The sequence below is a fragment of the Microcaecilia unicolor genome, chromosome 2, assembly GCF_901765095.1.
Source record: "Microcaecilia unicolor chromosome 2, aMicUni1.1, whole genome shotgun sequence".
Taxonomy (NCBI): Eukaryota; Metazoa; Chordata; class Amphibia; order Gymnophiona; family Siphonopidae; genus Microcaecilia; species Microcaecilia unicolor.
The window spans coordinates 564,792,083-564,808,401 of record NC_044032.1 but is presented as its reverse complement, the minus strand read 5'-3'; the positions used below and the strand labels follow the sequence as shown (position 1 = coordinate 564,808,401).

Here is a 16,319-nt window from a genome sequence, read left to right as displayed (position 1 = left end):
CACCGGTTAAAACCACACATAGTTCTATTGCAAGAAACACACCTGCGTCGCAAACACGAGAAATTTCTCTCCTGCCCTGGTTACTCAGGGGTCTACTGCGCATCCGGGGCGGATTCAAGGAGGGGAGGAGTGGCGATATTGCTGCACTCTTCACTGGGGGCCCAGGTGACGCAGACTAAAAGAGACCCTGGGGGGCGTTTTTTATTTTTACAACTTACGCTAGACCAAGTAGTCCTCACGGTAGCATCAATATATGCCCCAAATTCTGGACAAGGGGATTTTTTTAACAAAATTCGAACCTTATTGGGGACCTTTACTACGGGGGCGCTTATACTTGGGGGTGACTTCAATGCCGTTATGAATCCAGGACACGACCGCTCTGGGGCAGTTAGGACGGAGGGGCACAAAGAAGCGCGATCGCTGGCCTCGTTGGCTTATTCCCTGGGACTCTTAGATCTTTGGAGACTGACACACCATACAGAAAGGGATTACACTTACTACTCTCCGGTACATGAAACATACTCCCGTATTGACTACATCTTCCTAGACACCACATTAGTGGAATTAGGCCCGGACGCTGGAATTGGTAGTATGACGATATCTGATCACGCCCCAATATGGGTCACTCTCCCAAACATTCAGACTGAAGTGAAAGACAGACGCTGGTCTCTGAACGCGAGCCTGTTGCAGGATGAGCAGGTGGTGGAGGGCTACAAACAGGTGTTTAAAGATTACCTCGACCACAACTTAGCTTCTGGCCCACCGTTGCATGTGGTGTGGGACGCTTTAAAGGCGGTGTCCAGAGGACACTTTTTGCAATTGGCTAGTACTCGTGCAAGGGCCCGTAGATCTCGCTTAAACGCATGCATAGGACGTATACAGGCACTGGAGCAACAGCACAAGGCTGGTCCCTCGCCACAAATCTGGGATGCCCTGTGTAGGGAGAGAATGGCGTTGGATTCGATGTACTCGGAACAACTTGAGCTAATAAGGGCGAGACAGGGTGTACAATCATATGAATTAACTAACAAAGCTGGGCACCTATTGGCAATGCGATTGCGAAGACAGAAAGTGGATAGAATGATTAAGCAGGTGAAAGATAGAGGGGGTGGTTTGTTGCGTCATTCGGCACTCATTCGCCAGCACTTCAGAGAGTATTATCAGAAGCTCTACGAGCAGGAGATTGAACCTCCTAGGGAAAAAATAGATAACTATTTGCAAGACAGTGATCTCATCCCTTTAGCTAAACAACACCAGGAACTGTTAGAGAGGCCTGTTACACCTAAAGAGGTCCAGGAGGCGATTGGAGGTATGCCCTCAAACAAGTCTCCGGGGCTTGACGGCTTCCCCAACGAGTTCTACCGGACATTCGCCATTGAATTGGCCCCCTTGCTTGCAGATATGTTTAATCAGGTAGGGGTGGGAGGAAACCTGCCACGAACAATGCTGGAGGCCTGGATAGCGGTGATCCCAAAGCCTGGCAAAGATCCCACTGAATGTGGCTCTTATAGGCCTATATCTGTACTAAATGCTGACGTTAAAATCCTGGCTAAGGTCCTTGCTAATAGGCTGGCACCGCTCATGCCAACCTTAGTGCACCCTGACCAAGTGGGCTTTGTTTCCTATCGAAAGGCGATGGACAATATCAGACGCACTTTAGATCTTATATACTTGGCCAAGCGAAACCAGAGACCATTGTGTCTCTTAAGCCTAGATGCAGAAAAAGCTTACGACAGGGTCCACTGGCCCTTTATGTATAGGACCTTGGAGACTTTGGGGTTTGGCACATGGTTCAGGGGCTGGATACAAGCATTTTATTCCTTTCCCAGAGCTTGCATTAAGATTAACGGCAGTCACTCAGATTCATTTTCCTTGCATAGGGGCACAAGACAGGGCTGTCCTCTTTCCCCTCTTTTGTTTGCTATTGTCATGGAGCCATTTGCCTCTAAGGTTCGGAAAGATCCGCTGATTGCAGGGCCTACTGTGGCAGGGAGAATGCATAAAATGGCACTCTTTGCGGACGATGTTTTGCTGTATATTACCCGCCCCCACGACGCGCTCCCTAGGCTTACTCAACTTATTGAGGAGTATTCTGTAGTATCGGGCTTTAAAGTCAACATGACAAAGTCTGAGGCCCTGAATATCTCTCTACCGGAAGATACAGTTGCAGAACTTAAAGCTGCTCATGCTTTTCGGTGGGCGGGTAGACACATTCGATACCTGGGGGTGAACCTCACTTCCAACTTGTCTGACTTATTCTCCGCTAACTATAAAGGCCTGGTTCGAGCCATTGCGGCAGATATGGAACGCTGGGGTGATCTAGAGGTCTCCTGGTTCGGTCGTATAGCAATTCTTAAGATGAACGTCTTACCTCGAATCTTATACTTATTCCAGGTGCTGCCTGTAATGATGCCCAGACGATTTCTTGCCTCTTTGCAAGATAGAATTGTGCGTTTCGTCTGGGCAGGAAAACATCCTAGGCTGTCTCGTGCCCTGTTGTATCAAGGGAGACGTCGGGGAGGCCTGGCGGTCCCGAATGTCTTCTGGTACTATCGGGCGGCCCAAGGAAAGGTAGCTTTGGAATGGTATCAGGGATACCCGGACAGACAATGGGTGCACTTGGAACAACATTCTGCAGGTACGACACCGCTGGGAGCGCTTATGTGGCTACCAAAGCCATTTCGCAAGCTTGCTGAGAGCGTCTGTCCCTCGGTGGAGGTTACCCTTCACTATTGGGATAAGTTGTTTCCGGGGGGCAGGTGTACTTTGACACGTTTGGCCCCTATAGCACACAACCCGTTATTCCTGCCTGGGACGACGGAGGGCTCGATCATGAGGTGGTACAGGGAAGGGCTACGAACATGGGACCAGCTGTTTGATGGAGACACTCTCCTTGAATTTGGAGAGCTGCAGTCACGAAACCCTGGGGTGTTGAGAGACGATTTTGCATACTACCAACTAGCTCACTTCCTTCGCACCAAGGCCGTTACTACGGTAATTAAGCGGACCAAAGGCTACCTAGAGGAGATATGTGAAAAGTTAACCACTTCTAGAGGCTTGATAGGCACACTTTACAAATATATCACTACGCAGAACCCTGTGTATGAGTGTCATAGGAGGGCTTGGGAGAGGGATTTGGGGGTGACACTGGATGCGCCGGGGTGGGAGAGAATAGAACGTGAAGCGACAAGGGTCTCCATACACGTCCCGCTAAAGGAAAATGCTATGAAGGTGCTATACAGATGGTAACTTACTCCTGACCGCCTCCAGCGCATATACCCAAATACATCAGGTCTTTGCTGGAGGGGGTGTGGTATGAGGGGGACGATGGGACACCTTTGGTGGAATTGTCATAAAGTGAGAGCTTTCTGGAAGGCGGTTCAAAACAGGCTGCAGAGCTGGTTACAAACACCCATTCCTTGGGCCTCGACGGTGTTTCTTTTTGCTGCAAAAGTAGAGGGCATGCCGGCTGCACAGCATAAGCTGCTGAGGCAGGCGGTATGTGTTGCCCGAGTGACAATTGCACAGCACTGGAAACAACAGGGGGTCCCGTCGGTTAAGAGATGGCACAATAAACTGAAACATGTGTGCGAGATGGAAAGACTCTTGGCAGTCAGGAGACATCAAACGCACAAGTGGCATGACATATGGCAGTTCTTTGTTAATGCAGTAGGTAATGTTTAGAACAGGCACATGTGAGAAGTGTGAATGACGCATAGTGAGACAGTCGTGAAGGGCAGGGAAATAGAAGGGGGTGGGAGGGATTGGGTAGGTTTTAATAAAGGATGGGGGCGGTTGTTTAGATGGGGGATGGGGGGGGGAAATGTTTTCATTATTAAAACAAAATAACAAAAAGTTGAAGTTTCTACAGTTATATTTCACTGTTGTATTGTGGCAGCAAACTGCACTACCTGGGTCTCATCTTGTCTGGACTACATTGTAAACATACCAGTGTAGAGCGATGAATATTGTATATTGTTTATTGCAAATTTTCAATAAAAGACTTCTTACAAATAAAAAAAAATAAAAAAAAAATGTTATAGCAAGTCATTAAAGTAACTACAAATCATATTAAGTTATAGTAGGTCCCAGTTGTAGAAGGCATGAAGTAGGTCACCTAGCTTGTGGCATTGCTATTTTATACTATTTTTGAGTAGAGAGGTGTGGTAGCCGTGTTAGTCCACTTTTAAAGATAATCAATAGAAATCAAACAAAATAAAACATGAAAAAGAAAATAAGATGATACCTTTTTTATTGGACATAACTTAATACATTTCTTGATTAGCTTTCGAAGGTTGCCCTTCTTCGTCAGATCGGAAATAAACAAATGTGGTAGATGACAGTATATATAAGTAATACTATTTTTGATGCTATTTTTGGTGATGGACTTAGTATGTTGTTGGAGGATTTCTCCATTTATTTCTTTTGCTACTTTTATCTTCAAACTTTCAATTTTTTAGTGTTTTTTTTTTTTTTTTACTTGTCAGAAAAGCACTATGCAGAGATTTGACTCTTCATCTGGGGGCATTGCAGCTATCTTTAGAGACTGATCACATTTAAAACTGGTCATGGGCCTTGAATGTTCCCCATTTGGAATTACCTCTATCCAGTGAGGCTGAGGTTTTCTATAGTGTAAATCTGATTGAATTTTCAAATATATGTAAATCAGTGAATACTGATCAATAATTGTTCCTTTATCAAACCCACTGACATAATGTAATTTGGTTTTGTTGATTTTATTTATACTTCTAGATCAAATGTGATCAGAAAAAATAGAATAAATGGAACTTCACAAAATTTGATAATTTTGAACTACACCAGAACTATTAAGATCTTTCATTTATCTGCTTATATATATCAGTAGATACAGGCCAGACAAATTGTGATCATGGACTGTTAAAACATAAATGAAAAGCACAAATCTATTCACAAGACAAAATCAGATGTCATAAAATAGATTAAAGTGACATCTCTATGGGGGAGCACATTTTGGACCAGAGCACCTTATCAATGACCTGATCAGGATACTGAAAGGAAACTTTAAAACTAAGGGGCCCTTTTACTAAAGGGGCAGTAGGGCTACTGTGCCACGCCCAAACAGCACCACCACAGGCTGCGCTGAGATGTCCCGCAGTATTGGTGTGATCAGTGTGTGCCGATCTCCATGGTAAAAAATAGAAATTATTTTCTAGTGTGGGAGTAGGGAGTAGGCTTATCCTGCACTAATTGTGTAGTGCAGGTACATTACTGCACATAGACGCCCTTACTGCTAATGGGGAAATTAGTGCATGGCCATTAAAAAAAAAAAAAAAAACAATGCGACCATGCCATTCTAGAAAGTGGCCAGAGCACGTGGCAAACCCACGCATTAATCACAGCGCGAACCACTTTCTAGTGCAGCTTAGTAAAAGGACTTCTAAGATCCACTATGGTGACGCCTTTATTTCTATGAGTTATCACTTAATTGCAGTATAATTACTGCATCCATCTATCCCAGTTAGTTTCTACAATTTTTTAAGACTTTTGAAGCTAAAGTAATCAGATACTTGGAAACAAACAAAGGACTTAAAAAGATTTCAGCTTTTTAAAATTCTATAAAATTCCATAAAATTATACTTCCTGATGTACATCAATCTTTCCTTTCTACTTTTACCTTTGGAATGCTTTTAGGATTCACTTATTTTGTAGTATTAGTCCTTGTTTTGTTTTGATCTGAGGAAGGGGTTTAGCTTTCAAAAGCTAGTCAAATATATTGTCAATATAAGGTAATTACCTTTTTCTTTGATTAATTTTTGTTTTATTAGCCTTTATTTCTAGACATTTAAGTGGACTAACACAGCAACTACACAACCTTAAAACTGAGAATTTTCTCATGGACAGTATTTATTTGATCACTATTCCTGCTCTGGATATAAAAGTTCTTAGAGATTTACAATATTTCATAAAATATCCAAAATAGATATAGTCACAAAATAATATGGTGACAAACTCTTCTGTTGTAAAACATGTTCCTAAAATTTTTACATAGGATACAAAAAAACCTCTCCTATATTTAGGATGTTGGTTACAAATGCAACGTTTTAGCCCTCCTTCAGTTAACAATGTGGTGTGTTGGAAGTACTAGTAAATAGTAAGTTGATAAATTATCCGTACAAGGATTAAGTTATTGAACACTTTATATCACTTTCAGGTTTTGGCGTGGAATGTATAACCGTTTTGACAAAGGAATGCAACCACGTCAGTCTGTGCTGGATTTCCTTATGGCTGTGAAAGAAGAAACTCAACAGCTAGAGGAAGAGCTAGAGGGCTTGGAAGAGGTGATATGCACGTTATACCATTATGCTCTGTTTGCTAAATGAAAGATGTTAAGTAATGTGACTGATGTATCACTGTTTTGTGAGAAGATAAGAAACTTAGGTTGGTTGAGGTGCTTTGGTGAAAATGCCCAAAGAAGATGCCTGCACATGAACATGCAGGCACATGGTGCCTAATCAGGAAAATGCCTAGATTCAATGTTAGGGGTCTGATATATTTTGAGGAGGTATCTTGAAGCATATTGGCCCAGAAGGGGGAGGGTGACGTGTGAAATATCATGGAGTTAAGCTGATGTGGAAGGGCCAAAGGTCATCCTACCAGAAGCCAAAGCTTCAGTAAGTTTATCCTGAAGTGTCATGGGACTTTGGTATGGTGCTTCATAAACTCTCTACAGCCTTTTATATTTTTCACATTTTGCTGCCTTTAAAATAAGTTTACATAGGTGAAGATGGAGCAAAGGAGACTGGATATCATTAAGGACCACTGCTTCGCTTTGTAACAACTTTGCTGTCCTAACAAAGTTTACCTTATTCTCTGGACAAACAAGTGCATCCCAGTACGGTTGGAGTTACTCAAGATAAGCTTAGCGGGGTTTAAAAAAGGTTTGGATGGCTTCCTAAAGGAAAAGTCCATAGGCTATTATTAAAATGGTCTTGGGGAAAATCCACTGCTTATATCTAGGATAATAGAAATAGAGGGGAAATAGAGGCATGCCGACCGACACAGATAAGTAAAGCGCAGTCATAGACATCAATAAGACTTTGATTAGTCCGCTCCTGTAGGCATTAAATTATTGAATAGTAGTCATGCATTATCAATCTAGGTGGGAGGGGGAAGGAGAGTCGATGGTTAATACTGTACACAGCGTTCAAGACTCACCGTAAGGTGGAGTGAAATCAGCTGCATAAGATATGAGACTTCTCCTTTAGTTAAACTTAAGATTCCCCCCGCAGCAGCACGTGCCTATGGTAGTAGCTACCTCTCTGTATTGTAGCTCTACTTTTGTTTAATTTGATATTTCTAGGATAAGCAGCATAAAATGTATTGTATTTTTTGGGGATTTTGCTTGTGACCTGGATTGGCCACTGTTGGAAACAGGATGCTGGGCTCGATGGACTTTTGGTCTGTCCCAGTATGGCAATACTTATGTACTTAGTAGTTAAAAAGGCACGTTTCTGACACAAATGAAACGGGCACTAGCAAGGTTTTCTTCGGCTCTCCTGCAGCCACCCATGTCCAGCGACCCTCCTCTCTCCCTGCAGCCACCCATGTCCAGCGACCCTCCTCTCCCCCTGCGCCCACTGCAGCCACCCATGTCCAGCGAACCTCCTCTCTCCCCTGCCCCCCCTCCAGCCACCCATGTCCAGCGACCCCCTGCCCCCCTCTGTAGCCACCCATGTCCAGCGACCCTCCTCTCCCCCTGCGCCCACTGCAGCCACCCATGTCCAGCGAACCTCCTCTCTCCCCTGCCCCCCTCCAGCCACCCATGTCCAGCGACCCCCTGCCCCCCTCTGCAGCCACCCCTGTCCAGCGACCCTCCTTTCTCCCCTGCCCCCCCCTGCAGCCACCCATGTCCAGCGACCCTCCTCTCTTCCCTGCCCCCCCTCCAGCCACCCATGTCCAGCGACCCTCCTCTGGATATGTTCAGCTGTGAGGCATGTTTTTTTTCCCCCCCGGGTTCTGAAGTTGACATCATAATGGCTATGGTGATGTCAGCCTGATCTACGGAGCCTAGCAGACCAACTCGGAATGAGCCACGGTCCCAGGCAAGTCAGAACGTTGGAGGTGAGAATTATTATATAGGATATGTACTTATGAATGAGGCAAAGATATAGGTGGTGTCATTGCATAGATGGAATAGCTCTTCCAGAGCTCAGAACTCTGAAATATACTGGTAACTAGTGATATTAAAAAAAAAAAAAAAAGAGGTGCAATATTCTCATACTTCCTACAATTACCCAATAATCTGAGTGCTGTATTTTGTAAAGTTTGAAGGCGCCTAATTTTAGTGTTTAATGTCCCTACATAAATTACATTACAGTAATCTAATTTGGAAACAAATAATGCACGAAGCAGTGTGTGAAGTGATTGTTCATCAAAAAGATGTCTCACTGACTTCAGTCTGAAAGTACAGAAACCTTTTTTTTTAATATGTTCCGTAACTTGATTGTCAAAGTTAAATTAGAATCAACCAGTACCCCCAAACATCTAAAGGTATCCACTGGGGAATAGGTATACCTCAGAACCTTGGATTTCATTACATCCCAGTCCACCCAAATGGGTTGTGACATCCGCCAGCAGGTGGAGATAGAGAACTTTGAGTTGTTCCTCATAAGCTCCTGCACTTAGTGGAGGAGTAGCCCAGTGGTTAGCATGGTGGACTTTGGTCCTGGGGAACTGGGTTCGATTCCCACTGCAGGCACAGGCAGCTCCTTGTGACTCTGGGCAAGTCACTTAACCCTCCATTGCCCCAGGTACAAATAAGTACCTGTATATAATATGTAAGCCATATTGAACTTGCTATGAGTGGGAAAGCGCGGGGTGCAAATGCAAAAACAAAAAGCCAGTATTCTCTATCTCCAGCAGGTGGGATAGCAGCTCCTGTGCGCTGTGATGACTTCTTTGTGGCCTCCTGTCCTGCTTGCAGGTTCATTTGAGTTTGGGGTTGAGAATATCCTATGCCTCAGGTGTAAACCTAGTGGTTTAGGTCCCTCCCTGCTCCCCTGTTGCCACTTTCTACCTCTTTATATCAGTCTTCCCTTCTCTTTTTCTCCTGCCTCTATCTGGAAAAAATAAAGCAGCCACTGTGGTTCTTTTTGAGAGCTCTTGTGTGTGGGTCTTCATGCCTTGGAGGTCACGAGACTGGCTGTTTTCTGTGAGTATATTTATTATTCTTTGTCTGAGCGCTAATGGGATAAGCTCTTGGCTACCGGTTCCTGCATGCTTTGCTTTACTTCTGTGGACATGCCACTTTTGCCTACTTTGGCCATCAGTACTCCATCTCCGGGAGTTTGATCCGGCCCCACTCCGATGGCAGTTTTGGCTTCGGTGGCCATTCGGTTCGTCGCCCACTACTGTGTCCTGAGATGTTGGTTTTGCGGAGATAGAAATCTCTGCCCTGCCATTTTCACCTAAATTTGTTCTTTTATTACAGGCCTTTTTATTAAAGTCAGCTCAAGCTGCTTCTCCTTCTTCTCCTCTTGTTGCTTTTGAGGAGCAACTTCCTAAGAAACGAAAACTTTCCGTTTCGCAGGATTTGGAGATTGTTCCTCCTCAGGGCTCAGAGGAGGTTTTATTTGTGTATTCTGACTGTCCTAGGTCTGCTGATGGTCCTGACTTGGACATTTTAGAAGCAGATGGGGGTGATGATCCTACTGTAGCTAGGCTGTTTTTGAGAGTGGAGTTGCCTGTGTTGATCACAAAATCTGTGGAGGCTTTAAACATTTCTTCCCTTCTTCTCAGTCCTCTGATCCTGCTCCATCTATTATGTCAGGTACTAAGAGACCTCCTGTATCTTTCCATATTCATGAGGCTAATCAGGAGCTTATTGCAGCTCAATGGGAGACCCCTGATTTTAACTTCCAGGTGGCTCGTGCTATCTCCAAATTATATCCCCTTCTGTCAGCTTGATGCAGGAATTACCACTATTGTTAACAGAATCTATGGTACTTCAGGAGTCAAATACCACACACCAGAATGAGAGAAAAGTCTTCTTTATTTGCCAGCAAAGTAGAACATCAGCGCTAGCCCTCTCCTTCTCTTGGCTCTCTGTGTCTTGTCTCTCTTTCTCTCTTGGCTCTCCCGTAAGCTGCTTCTGTTCTCATTTATATATTGTTCTAAACCCCTCTAGCCCCCCTTTCTCACCAGATGGTAAGGAATAGATTGATTACCCTGTCTTGAACTAATTATCTCTACACATTACTTACAATATCAGTTACACAGGTTTCAAATATTTCCTAAACTGACCTACGACCTGGGGCCTCTCAAACTAGACAATGCGGCACCTATCTCCTGCATTTTATTATTATTAAATTCTCAGATTCTATTATTTTACCAATAACTCAATCCTCTGTTTTATTATTCACATAATCAGATTCCCAGTTAACTCATAACTTAAAATGCTAGCTGGCCTCTAACCCCCTCGGGACATTCATTAAGGGGCCAGTCCTACACTTAGCTATAATCAATCAAGGAAAAGAGTTGACTTTTCCTGACCTCTTTCACCTTTAGCTTCATACACAGAACTAGCTAGGAATGTGGATAATTGAAACCAGATGATGACCTCTTAAACTGTCTCACTTGAAAAGTCAGACAAAGATGTAAACACTGAATTGAAAAGATATTTTACAGGGAGAAATAGAACTTATTAAAAGAAAGTATTAAAAATTAAACAGAATAAAACATATTTTAAAATAAGCAGAGATCAGAATTCCTTATAAGACAGAATCTAAATTATCAAGAAATTATTTAAAATCTAAACTATCTCCTATTTCCAGGACTGCCTCATTCCCCCCTTTGAGACTTAAATCAGCTTATACAGATTTAAGTATCAAAACTCAGAACTCTGGGAACTATAGTGATCCCAACTCCATACATCCCAACAGTCTGTGCTAGTCACAGATTACTCTAATATAGTGTTCTCAGTCTTTGAGTTCTTATACCAGTTGGGATAGAACCTCAACTGACAAGGATCAAGCTCTCAAATTCCAGGAAAGCCAGAATCAGGGCAAGAAGGAGTCTCAGTATGAAGCCGAATTCCAGCAGCTCCTGCGGTATGCAGTTAACCCTTCTCTTCAGCTAGTAGATTCTCTGGTTCGGGTCAAGTGCAGCTTCAATGGCTCCGCGGGATCACTTTCTGCTCTCCACTGTTTAGGCTCCGTCTGATTCATGCTGGGCTCAGTCTGGTCAGCAGACTTGATTCGAGACCAATGGACCCATGGAGTTATCCCTGCGACCTTCACAGCTGTAGGGGTAGAAAGCAAAACAGTAAAAGGTCCTTTCCACCGGGGCCCCAAGGGCTGGAGCCTCCAGTCTTTCACCCAAACTCTATCCCCTGGCAGGAAGGGATGTACCTGAGCCTGAAAGGGGACAGGGTTTATTTCTCTCACATAAGACTGAAGCTCAGAAATTATCCGGGCCAAGAGGGCTACCTGCTCCTGCACCTGGGCAGACCCTAGAGTCCTTATGTCTCCCTTAATTCCCTGCAAAATGGCTGGGGGCTTCCCATACACAATTTCAAAGGGAGAGAGGGCCGTTCCTTTAGTTGGGGTGCATCGGAGGCGGAAGAGGGCTAGTGGCAGTGCCTGTGGCCATTTCAGTTGGGTTTCCTGACAAATCTTTGCTAGGCTATTTTTCAAGGTTCTGTTTGCCCGCTCAACCTGCCCTGAACTCTGGGGACGGTAGGCACAATGCAATTTCCAGGTAATGCGCAATGCGCGGGACAGGGCCTGAAGTGTGGCTTCAACAAAAGCGGGACCATTATCTGAGCCAATGGCAAGGGGCAGTCCATACCTGGGAATGACATCCCTAAGGAGGGCTCGAGCTACTTCTGCGGCTTTCTCAGTGACTGTAGGGTATGCTTCCACCCAACCAGAGAAAGTACAGACCATGACCAAGAGGTATCGGAGCCTACCGCTCCTGGGCATTTCTGTGAAGTCTATGACTAGGGACTCAAAGGGTGTTAGTCCTCTAGACTGAACTCCTGGTGGAATACGGGGTCCCTGACGAGCATTATTCTGGGCACAGAGAGTACATCGGGCAGAGGCAGTGGCAACCAGACTATCCAATCCTTCCAGGACCACTACTCGACTGAGTAGGCGAGCTAGTGCTGTTTTCCCTAAGTGTGACAGGTCATGAGCTTGAGACACTACAGGCCAAGCTAGGTGGCGTGGCACCAGAACTCTGGTATCAGGGAGATGTAACCAACCATCAGGTCTCCTTACTGCCCCTTCTTCTTGAGCCCATTTCTCTTCCGTTTGGGTGTACATAGGCGTCCATTCTTGCAGTCGAATTTGGAACAGGGGGGTCACAGTAGCTGCTGGGGGTCCTCGAGCAGCTTCCTTGGCCACCCGATCAGCATGGCGGTTCCCTCGGGCCACTGGAGTATCTGTCCTTTGGTGTCCCCGGCAGTGAATGACAGCTACCTTTTTAGGGGCCCAAACGGCCTCTAGCAACTGCCTGCGGCATTTATGAGTCCCTTTTCCTTATACAAAGCTCCATGAGCGTGTAGAGTTGTGAAGGCATACTTGGAATCAGTATAAATGTTGGTCACCAGTCCTGCTGCTAGCTCCAGAGCTCGTATGAGGGCCACAAGTTCTGCTTTCTGGGCTGAAGTTCCTTGGGGCAGGGCCCTTGCTTCTATCACCTTGTCCTCTGTCACCACAGCATAGCCTGCCAATCGCTTGGAGTTCTCCACGTAACTGCTTCCATCTGTGAAATAAATTACATCTGGGTCCCTCAAAGGAACATCTTTGAGATCTGGTCGACTGGAGTACACTTCATCCATGGTTTGGATACAGTCATGATCCGGTGGTCCCTCAGATGCTGGCAAAAGAGTGGCGGGATTGAATGTAGCCACTGTTTCCAGGTGTATCCGTGGATTCTCACATAAGCTGGCTTGGTACTTAACCATGCGGCTATTTGTAAACCAGTGGTTGCCCTTGTACTCCATGAGGGTGAGAACTGCGTGGGGGACTTTGACAACCAGTTCTTGCCCCAAGGTCAACTTGTCAGCTTCCTGGACCAGTAAGGCTGTTGCTGCAATGGCCCTCAGGCAGGCTGGCCATCCTTTAGCCACTCCATCCAGCTGTTTAGACAGGTATGCAACAGGCCTCTGCCAGGATCCCATCATCTGGGTCAGCACACCCAGAGCAACCCCCTGTCGCTCGTGGACATACAGTGAGAAAGGTTTCTCCACATCAGGAAGGCCTAACGCAGGGGCTTGGAGTAGGGCTTTCTTTATGGCGATGAAGGATTGTTGAGCAGTAGGTCCCCATTCAAATGGTTCCTTTTCACCCCCCTTTGTGGCCTGGTAAAGGGGTTTCGCCATCAGTGCACAATTCGGAATCCAAATTCTGCAGAATCCGGCTGCTCCCAGAAATTCCCTAACTTCCCTTCTGGACTTGGGTTGGGGAATTGCAGCAACCGCTTGCTTCCTACTGACATCCAGTCTCCAACTTCCCTGGGAAATGCAGAAGCCCAGATACTTCACTTCTGACTGACAGAGTTGGGCCTTCGAGCATGAGACCTTATAGCCCGCATCCAAGAGTAACTCCAGCAATTCTCTGGTAGCCTCGACACACTCTTCCTGGGTCACTGCTGCAATCAGGAGGTCATCTACATACTGGAGTAAAACTCGCCTGGAAGGCTCAGATTTAAAAGTCTTAAGGTCTTGTTCTAGGGCAGTCCCAAAAATGGTAGGGGAGTTCTTGAACCCCTGTGGCAGGCGGGTCCATGTATACTGAAGCTTCCGTCCTGTTACTGGGTTTTCCCATTGAAAGGCGAAAAGCAGTTGACTGGCGGGGGCCACCCGAATACAAAAGAAGGCATCTTTTAGGTCCAGTGTTGTGAAATGGGTAGCTCCAGAAGGTATCAATCCAAGCAGGACATATGGATTAGGCACTACAGGGTGTAATGAAATAGTGGATTTGTTGACCACTCGTAAGTCTTGGACTGGCCGGTAGTCCTCAGTCCCTGGCTTCTGGACTGGCAACAGTGGCGTATTCCATGGAGACTGGCAAGGTCGAATAATTCCATGGGATAACAGACGATTCAGATGTGCTTGAATCCCTTCCAGAGCCTTTCGGGGAATTGGGTATTGGCGAAGACGGATTGGCCGGGCACTCGGAAGTAAGTCTACATGAACAGGGGGAATATTTTGGGCCAACCCTGGGGGATTATCTTCTGCCCATACCCCATTGACCTGGAAGCTGTCGGCCAGGGGTAGGTCAACTTGTTCATGCGACTGATACAGCCGCCATTCTTCTTCAAGGGGCAACAGAAACTCAATATGCCCTTAGGGCTGGATGTCGGGGGCCGAAAGGAGACCGAAGTCTGGCCATCAGAGTCAAAGGAAATTTGGGCCCTAAGCTTGGACAGCAGGTCCCGGCCTAACAAAGGGATTGGACAGTCTGGCATATATACAGGAATTCATGAGTGACTGTGTGTGAGCCTAATTGGCATCTACGGGTCGTCAGGAAGGGCCTCCGGTCCTGCACCCCCGTGGCTCCCACCACTCGGACAGTTTTTCCAGACACAGGCGCTAATCGCTCTGTCACAACAGAGTGTTCAGCTCCTGTATCAATCATGAATGGAATTGAGCGGCTCCCTATGGTTAGCTTGACCATGGGTTCCTGGGAGCCCAGTTTGTAGGAACTCGGTCTGTCCTATTCATCCCATTCTGCCATCTCGGCTATCCCAATGATGTCAGATTCAGAAGGCTCATACCTTCCCTCTCGAACTCGGCCTCGGCTTCCTCGATCTCCTGGTCCCCTTCTCGGTCCCTGGCGCTTCTGGGGGCATTCATCTTTCCAGTGCCCTCTTTCCTTGCAGTAGGCGCACTGGTCCCTCTCCAATCGTGGTCTGGGATTCTCCCCCCGTGGCCGGGATTGATTGAAGGAATCTCGAGGCCGGGCTAGCGGTCCGGGGTCCCACTTCGGCTTCCCATTGGCTGGAGGTCGACCTCGGTTAAGGGTGGAATTAGTAATGGCTGCCGCCAAGAGGTCGGCCTTCTTCTGCATCTTCTGGTCAGCCTCTCGGCGCATCTCCTGATCCCTATTAACGAAAACCTTTGTTGCAATCTCAATTAGCTGGGTGGTATTCATCCCTGCGAATCCCTCCTGACGCTGCAGCTTCTTCCGGATATCTGGCATACTCTGGGCCACCAATGCACTATTCACCATTCTCTGGTTTTCTAGTGCCTCAGGGTCGAATGGGGTGTATGTTCTGTAGGCTTCAATTAGTCGCTCTAAAAAGGCCCCAGGGGATTCAGTTGCCCCTTGGAGAATTTCAGAGACCTTTGCCAGATTAATGGGCCTCTTTACGCCTTTCTTCATACCTTCCAACAAGTCCCGGCAATAGCCGGACAACAGTTCATAGTGCTGCCCGTTATTTGAATCCCAAGCTGGAGCTGCGCGAGGGAACCGAGTTCTAACCCATTCCTCTGGGTCCAGTGTCCCCTCGGGGACACGCGCTCGCGTGATGGCCTCAGCATTTTGTAAAATCTTCCGCCTCTCCTCAGTTGTGAAGAGGGTCAGGAGGAGCTGTTGACAATCAGTCCAAGTTGGGTTATGGGTGGCCATAATGCTAGCCACTAGGTCCACCACTGCCTGAGGCTTTTCAGTATAAGAGGGGTAATGCGTCTTCCAATTTAGGAGATCAGTGGTTGTGAAGGGTACATACTGGTAGGCCTGTGCCTGTATAACCTGACCCTGATTATTAGGATCCGGTTGAGTGGTGGTTACCTGACGGAGGGGCAGAGCTCTCGAGGAGGTGGGAATACAACCTGAGGTAGAGCGAGGAGCTACCCCCTTATCATGCTCAAAGGTGATTGCAGCGGATCTAACCCATTCAGGGGAGGTGTGTTGAACCCCTGAGGGATGGGGAGGGGTACTCATAGGCTGAGAGGTGATCACAGGTGATTCAGTCCATTGAAAGGGATGCTGGGCCCCTGATGAGTGGGAAGGGGTACTAGAGGGAGAGGCTGGGCTGTCGGAAGTTGAGGAGTCAGGGAGTGGGGCCCAAAGCGGGTCATGGGAGGTTAACAGGGAAGGATGTGGCAGAGGAGGGTAGATGCTGGCTGAAAAGTCCAACCTAGGATGTGGTGGGGTTTGCACAGAAGGGGTGGAACTAACCGGAGAAGCCTGTGCCGGAGAGGCTTGGGCTAGACGCCGTGGATCTCTGGGAGTGGAGCGGAACCCCAACAATGGGCCATAAGGTGGTGGCTCAAGATCTGAGGGGTCATCAGAGAGTATGGGTTTCTCGGACAGGGTAGGGGCGGAAGCCAC

At 46.6% G+C, this 16,319-nt stretch overlaps 1 protein-coding gene across 1 annotated transcript in view; it reads left to right on the top strand.

The window, feature by feature from the left end:
- The window catches only part of MTMR7 (myotubularin related protein 7), a 165,992-nt gene that overhangs the window by 135,301 nt on the left and 14,372 nt on the right, over positions 1-16,319 (top strand). The window contains exon 13 of the mRNA XM_030192649.1: positions 6,191-6,317. Coding sequence (XP_030048509.1) covers positions 6,191-6,317 — 127 coding nt within the window. The remainder of the gene's footprint in view (positions 1-6,190; positions 6,318-16,319) is intronic.